This window comes from Chamaea fasciata, unplaced genomic scaffold (assembly GCF_029207755.1).
Source record: "Chamaea fasciata isolate MVZ Bird 193981 ecotype frontalis unplaced genomic scaffold, bChaFas1.0.hap1 SCAF_29, whole genome shotgun sequence".
Lineage (NCBI taxonomy): Eukaryota > Metazoa > Chordata > Aves > Passeriformes > Sylviidae > Chamaea > Chamaea fasciata.
The window spans coordinates 4,245,636-4,253,399 of record NW_027094114.1 but is presented as its reverse complement, the minus strand read 5'-3'; the positions used below and the strand labels follow the sequence as shown (position 1 = coordinate 4,253,399).

The 7,764-nt window shown below is 54.3% G+C and overlaps 1 protein-coding gene across 1 annotated transcript; it reads left to right on the top strand.

Annotated features, from left to right (window-relative positions):
* Positions 1 to 1,367: 1,367 nt before the first annotated feature.
* Positions 1,368 to 1,943, top strand: LOC136302494 (olfactory receptor 14J1-like; the record flags this gene model as incomplete). The annotated part of the gene is made up of 1 exon (XM_066205969.1): positions 1,368 to 1,943. A coding segment is annotated over one exon (576 nt), but the record flags the coding sequence as incomplete, so codon positions are not given.
* Between the last annotated feature and the right edge of the window lie 5,821 nt (positions 1,944 to 7,764).

Below are 7,764 nucleotides of genomic sequence, written 5' to 3'. Positions count from 1 at the left end.
GGGGGCTCTGGGAGGGGGCACAGCTGGCTCAGGGTGACCCTGTCCCCAGTGCCCGGCTGTGGGCAATGCTGTCAGTGCAGCCAGGGAAGGAGCTCCATCTCATTGAATCCAGTGCCATCATTAGGACACTTGAAAGTCTCCCTGAAATTTCCTTCCAAGCTTCCAGCTTCCCTCCACAATGCAAACGTGCCCTGTAGCATCTTTGTGTTATCTGAAAGCCCCACGGGGAGACACACAAGTTCTGTGATGGAGAAAATGCTGTTGGGTTGGTGGAATGAGTCCCGTGTGTCCTTGGGTACAAATGTGGGGCTGAGCCCTTGAGAAGAGGATGGACATTGGGTGGACTGTGGTGGATCCATCAGCTCTCAGCAGTGTCAGGATGGTTTTTAAAGGAAACATGGGAGGGTGATCATCTTGTGTAGGGGACAGGTGAAAGCCCAGAGAATCCTGGAACAGGACAAGGTTACAGACCTCCTCCCCTCCTTCTCCATGCACCACCTTGCCTCAGAGAACTTGCTCTGTTCTCCCTGAGCGCAGCAGCAGAAATGCTGAGAGTTTCTGACATCAAAAATAGTCAAGTGGAGATGAAGAAAAGCTGTTGAAAAACCTCTAGAACATTTAAACAGACTTTACCATTCCTGGTCACTGGCAGTGGGAGTACAAGCTGACAGAGACTTCTGTATTAACAGGGTTTCAAAGTGGAACACGAGGACGGGTTCCCTGTCCCCCTCTCACGTCTGCACGGCAAGGCTGAATTGTAAAAACCCTGCATGTAATTGCCCTGAACCTGAAGACCCACTCAGCCAGCACCAACCAGGGCTCCCCAGTTCGAGTTTAAGGAAAATCTGCTAGAAAATCAAAAGGCTGTCAGTGTGATACAGAAGAATGGTCTGTGGGAAAAGGCTTTGATTTTACTGAAAGAACTTTCTTCTAACCTGTAACTGATCTTTTCTCCTTGAACAGGCCCCCATGTCCAGAGTCAGCAAATGTCCAACAGCAGCTCCATCAGCCACTTCCTCCTGCTGGCATTGGCAGACACGCGGCAGCTGCAGCTCCTGCACTTCTGCCTCTTCCTGGGCATCTCCCTGGCTGCCCTCCTGGGCAACGGCCTCGTCATCAGCGCCGTAGCCTGCGGCCACCACCTGCACAGCCCCATGTTCTTCTTCCTGCTCAACCTGGCCCTCGCTGACCTGGGCTCTATCTGCACCACTGTCCCCAAAGCCATGCACAATTCCCTCTGGGACACCAGGACCATCTCCTATGAAGGATGTGCTGCACAGCTCTTTCTGTTTGTGTTTTTCATTTCAGCAGAGTTTTCCCTCCTGACCATCATGTGCTACAACCGCTACGTGTCCATCTGCAAACTCCTGCACTACGGGACCCTCCTGGACAGCAGAGCTTGTGCCCATATGGCAGCAGCTGCCTGGGCCAGTGCCTTTCTCAATGCTCTGCTGTACACGGCCAATACATTTTCCCTGCCCCTGTGCCATGGCAATGCCCTGGGCCAGTTCTTCTGTGAAATCCCACACATCCTCAAGCTCTCCGGCTCACACTCCAAACTAAGGGAACTTGGGCTTCTTTTGTTTTCCATCTGTTTATTTCTTGGTTGTTTTGTGTTCATGGTTTTCTCCTATGTGCAGATCTTCAGGGCTGTGCTGAGGATCCCCTCTGAGCAGGGCCGGCACAAAGCCTTTTCCCCCTGCCTCCCTCACCTGGCTGTGGTCTCCCTGTTTCTCAGCACTGGCACATTTGCCTACCTGAAGCCCCCCTCCATCTCCTCGCCATCCCTGGATCTGGCATTGTCAGTTCTGTACTCAGTGCTGCCTCCAGCCCTGAACCCCGTCATCTACAGCCTGAGGAACCAGGAGCTCAAGGATGCCCTGAGGAAAATGATGAGTAGATGCTTTTCAGGAGCAACAAACTGCCTGTTTTCTTCTGCATAGTGTTTGCAATGGAACTCATGAAAGGTCCAACAGGCCTTCCCAGGTCTTTGGAAGTATTCAATTGGTTTTCTGACAGAAAATTATCCCAAATTATTTTTTTTTTTATAACCTCCATCTAATTCACTGTATTCCTCTTGAATTTGACCAAGAAGCTCTGTAAACTAGGGTGTGTGCTATTGCTACATTTGAAGAAAATAAACCAGCTTGCAGTGCCTGTTTTATCTGGGATCCCAACTCTGAGACTTGCATGAAATAAGAAGGGAGAAGGGGAAAAGAGTCCCAGCAGAGCAGCACTGCCAGGAGGCAGCAGTGCTTGGTCCTTTCAGTGCTGCTCTTCCCAGCTCCAGCCTCTCCTTCCCAGCCCTTCTGTGGCTGTAAGGCCGCAGTGCTCTGGCACATTGGTCACTGTCCTGCTGCATGTCCCTGCTGTGACCACAGGCAGGGACTGGCCATGGGCACTGCTGGGACACAGCTGGGCTCCAGCACAGCAGCTCCAGCAGCACAGGGAGGGCAGGGCAGGAAGGCTTTGCTCTCCCTGCAGAGTCACTCTCAGGAAGAGGCCCAAGGAACAGACTCTGAAGAGGCTCCTTGTGCTCCTTTTTCTCCCAGGGCTCAGTGGGATGACATCAGGGTCCCAGCGTGGCCTTCAGGGGACTCAGGGCTGCCTCAGGTTCTGCTTGTTGGTGGCCAGGGCCCATCAGATGGTGAATGGCCTGTGCTGAACCTTCCTGGGGCTCTGCAGCTTGTGCCAGGGCTGATGGCAGGGGAATGTTTGTCTGGAGGGCCTTGGGAGCTGCCAGGAGAACACAGGGGAGCTGCAGGGACAGCGTGTGCCAGGGATCAGCAGGGAGTGGAGCTCCCTGGGCACAGGCCTGACCAGGGTGGGGTCACCCCGAGATCAAGGACTGAATGTCTGCTGTGAGCCAGGAGAGCTCTGCAGCCCCAGGGGACACAGCAGGCACAGGGAGAGGAGTCTGGGCACTGACTGCTCTGGGCCTCAGGGAACTTCCCCAGGAAGATCCAGGGCAGCCCCAAGGCCATGTGGCAGCCATGGAACAAGGCAGGCAGCTCTGAGCAGCCTCCATGGCCCCAGCAGAGCCTGTGTGGGAGGGGGTCAGTGCAGGGAGCACCATCAGCTGCCTCTGTCTCCCGGGCTGAGCAGCAGAGCCCAGCAGAGGCAGCCCAGGGCCCCAGGCAGCACAGCCCCCGTGCTCTGCAAAACAGCAGCCCCAGCTCGGGGCTGTGGGCATCAGGGCAGGGGCTGCAGCAATGGCTGCTCAGGCCAGCACAGACGTGTTCCCCTGGGAAAGGCTCTGTGGGCAGCTGCCGTGTGCCAGGAGCAGAGCAGGAGCCCGTGGGTGTGCAGAGGAGCCCTGGCAAGAGGCTGCCCTGTCTCTGGGGCAGCAGCAGCAGCCTGAGGAGGCCCGGGGCCAACTCTCTGCTGCTGTGCTGGGCAGCGGGGCTGGCCCTGGGGCTGCAGGAGCTGCCTGAGCTGAGCATCTCCTGAGCATTGCAGACACAGAGTGGCTGTCCATGACCTCCAGTGCCTCCAGTTCCTGCTGCTGGGCCAGACTGGACTGGGCTGCTCTGCAGGGCTGGGGCAGGGAGAGGAAAACAATGGGCCCTTGATTATAAGAGTCCCCGCAGTTTCACACCGGTCCCTTGGTTCCATGGGGCCCCACGGTGTCACTCTGGTCCCCTTGGTCACACCAGGCCCTGCAGTGTCACTATGTACCCTTGGTTCTGTGGGGCTGCAGTGTCTGTTCTGCCACTGAGCAGGGTCAGCACCAAAAACACAGACACAAGGTTCAGGTATGGTGTGATTTATTATAACACAAAACTGCAAAGAATGACAAAAGGGGAAGCTCAGCAATGCACCCAATCATCACTACCAAAGATTGCCTGCAGTGATTATGAAAAAAGATGTACCAGTTACTCTCAGACTTTCCCATCAACCAGATCCACACATCAGCTGGGGAAAGCTGTCATAGCCAAGGACTGCAGAGCCACTCCCGGACACTGGGAATTCCTGCAGGTGCCTCCAGCCACAGGTGAGGCTCCAACCCGGCTGTGAGAGGGCCCAGCTCTGATTGCGCTGAATAAACAAACTGACAGCACTTCTGGTGCGGGAACATCTGGTTTCATTCTCCTCTTGGGTTTGTTCCAAAGCCTGGTCAGAGCTCAAATATAACCAATAACCAATACCATCCACCCCCAAACAAGGCCAGATGTCGGATTTCATGGCCTTGGCCAGTTTCTAAATACAGAAAGATCAATCCATGTTTTACTGATAAGGGGATACATCTATCACAGCACTAATGACCATGCATATTTCATTAATGAGCACATACAAAGATAATCTTTGGTTGGAAGTTGCATCCAGAGGACACCTTGGGCTCAGGGCCTGTTGTCCAGGCCTCACTCAGGGCCTGTTGTCCAGCCTTGGTACTTCAGGGACCAGGTTTAGTGTTGGGCTTGACACTGCTGGGTGAACGGCTGGACTTGATGTGCTCAGAGGTCTTTCCCAACAGAAAGAATTCTATAATTCCAGGATTCCATCAGCTGGATTCAGTTAGGTCCATGTTAGCAGCATTACTTGATTCAAGAATTTCCTCTTGGTCAGTGCTTGTTGCCTAAGGCTTCAGCTCCTTCAGCTCCTGCTGCTAAGCTGCTCACACTGAACGAGACGACTCGGAGAGAAGAATACAGTTCATCCAATTCCTTCTGGGACACTGAGAGGGGAAGGTGTGAAAACAGGACCACTGTTTGGTGTGGCCTCCTCTCTGCTCTTCATGCCTTTCAGCACTTTGAAGCAGCCAAGAGCTTTCTCCAAGAGTGCAATGAAGCAGCTGCTCCTGCTCCCAGGTCTGGCTCTTCCCAGTCTCTGACCTTGCCTGGTTTTGTCCCTCTTGCTGTGCCCTCTGTTCCCCCTGTGCTTGGTGGCTGCTGCCCAGGACTGTGGAACTGGCACAGATCCAGTGGTGGAGACCCTCCTTTCTCTGCCCTTGCAGCTGCCTGCTCACAGCAGCCTTTTCCATCTGGGAAGCTCTACGTGGAGAAGGAGTCCCCACCTCTCTTCCTTTCACAACCCCCAGGAGCCCAGGGCTGCCATCTCAAGTCCCAACTGGCCCTGAGGGCTCCCGGGTGCCTCAGGCTGCTGTGACACCACTGCACACGGGAGGGAACAGTGGCAGGGGCTGTGCTGAAAGTCAGCTCCATGTGCTGCTGCTGCTGCTGCTGCTGCTGCTGTGGGGTCGTTTGTCCAGCCCTGCCCCAGACTGAGGGATCAGATGCAGGCCCTCCTGCTGCTCCCTGGGGATCAGGCACAATTTGGTTGTTGCTGTCAGGGCCAGCAGAAGCCGTGGCTGGAGCAGCGGGTGCTGACAGGGCCCCAGGGCCCGGGGCCGGAGGGGTCCCTGGGCTGGGGGCTGGCAGGAGCTGCCCCTTGTTCTCCCTCTGCCTCCCGCAGAGCTGGGCCGGGCACAAGTGGGGCAGCACAGCAAACAGGGAGCCTGCCAGTCTCTTCCAGCCCTGTCTGCTCAGAGTTTGGGCCTTGGAGCTTCAGGTGGACAAAGGCAGCTGCTTCTGCTCCCTCTGTGTGTCCCCATGTTCAGCAGTGCTGCTCCATCAGTCTGTGCCCAGCAACAAGGAAAAGCCTCAGCCCTGCAGGGCCAGGAGCTGCCGGGCTCTGCCTGAGCAGCTTGGCCACCAGGAAGGGAGCAGTTCCACAGGGGAACAAGGAGAAAAGGAAATGCCTTTTATAGGATGTGTTTTATATTTTGAAAAAAAAAAAAAAGAAAAAGAAAAAGAAAAGATTAGAATATATATAAAAGATAAAAAACTACCCCAAATGTTTAGTGAAAAGTCTTCTGTAACTTTGGATTAGGAAAGAGGTAACTGATTTTTTGAACAGACAACTCAGTGACTTACTTTGTTAATGTGCTGGTGGAAAAAATCCGTCAGCTGAATTCCTTTGGCAGATTTTGGGCTTTTTTAACCAATATTAAGTTAATTTAAATAGTGGTTTGAAGCAATAGGAAATTGAAAGATGGAATGTGCATGACTGCATCGTGAGTGTAAAAATTTTGCAGTTTGAAACTTAAAGTATTGCAAAAAAAGAGAGATGTAAATCTCAGTAGATTGTGTGACAGCAGCTTTCCCTTGAGCATGTCCAGCATCACAAAGACTTCATCAGTGGGATTGGGGGTGCTTGGAGCTTCGTCCTGTTCCATTCATGAATGTCATGAAATGGGACTTCACCTGCCACCAGCCCTGGTCACCCTCTGCCACCGCAGCTCCTTGGAGCTTGTGTCCCCCAAAGCAGATACAAAGTTTTCCTGCTGCTCCCCCCTTTCCACAGATCCACAGAGAGCTGGGATTTTTCCAAGTCTAGTGGCTCCATCATGCCATATTCCTAAAGAACCAGCAGCCCATCCCGATGAATAGGGCGAGTTACACTGATGGTTGTCAGCTCCATTTCCTGCCTAGAAATCCTGAAAATGCTTCTGAATGCTGCTCCCCTCAGCTCTTGGAAACCTACTCACAAAGAGCTGGGAAAAAAATTCCATGCCCATCAGCAAACAAGTGAGTTGTGCCAAAGTTAGAGCTCTGTGGGAAATCTCTATCCATCCCTATCCTTTTAAAATATCTGTATGTGGGGATGTGCATAGATGTGTCTTGTATGGAAAGGATGGAGTGCACAAGCAACATGACTGACACCTTCACTCTGTGTTCATTCCATACCCAAGGGAACAAAGATGTTATGGAAACCCTGGTATAGATAGACCCTTCTGTCCATGGGTACAGAGACATCCCAGAGCCCCTGGCACACACAGACCCTTCTGTCCATGGATACAGAGACATCCCAGAGCCCCTGGCACACACAGACCCTTCTGTCCATAGATACAGAGACATCCCAGAGCCCCTGGCACACACAGACCCTTCTGTCCATGGGTACAGAGACATCCCAGAGCCCCTGGCACACACAGACCCTTCTGTCCATGGGTACAGAGACATCCCAGAGCCCCTGGCACACACAGACCCTTCTGTTCATGGATACAGAGACATCCCAGAGCCCCTGGCACACACAGACACTTCTGTCCCTGTAGGACGGAGCGCGGCGGGTGGGGGCGGTTGGTGGGCAGCGAGTCCCGCACAGCAGGCGAGACCCAGCTCCAGCCCTGCCAGGCCCTGCCAAGGCTCAGTGCCGGCTCCTCTGGAATGGGAAAGCCCTTCAGCCTTGTCCCTGCACAGAGGGGCACTGCTGGCCTGGCAACACTCGTTGTCTTCCCCACGAGCTGCAGGAGATGAGAACACAACACTTGCAAACACTGAGTGCAAGCCACAGCTCTGGCTGCTCCCCATGAACCTCAGCTCTGGCACCACTGTCTGCCCCAGGCTCCAGGGGATGCAGTGGGAGCCCGGCTGGGCTCTGCCCTGGGGCCATCCCGCAGGGACAGCTGCAAACAGGGAGCATTTGGCTGCCACAAACAGCCAAGCCAGGGGTGGAGGGCAGCTGGTCCAGCCTGGACTGCACTGCTGTGTGCTGTGCTCTGGGCTCCCCGCAGAGGGGACTGCACTGGTGTGCCAGAGGAGACAAAGAAGCTTCAGCTTCAGCCTAACTGAGGTGGGTGGGTGGGCCAGGAAGAGTGGGGTGGCTCACGGGACTTCACAGAGCTCATCGTGAAGGAAGGATGAGGAAAAGGGAGTGGGAACTCAGCAGTGAGGAGAGCTGAGGGCAAGAGAGCAGCTCTGAATGACACTAAAATGCCACCAGACCTCTGAGGCATTGCTGCCCCTCAGCAAGTTACATGATGAGTCC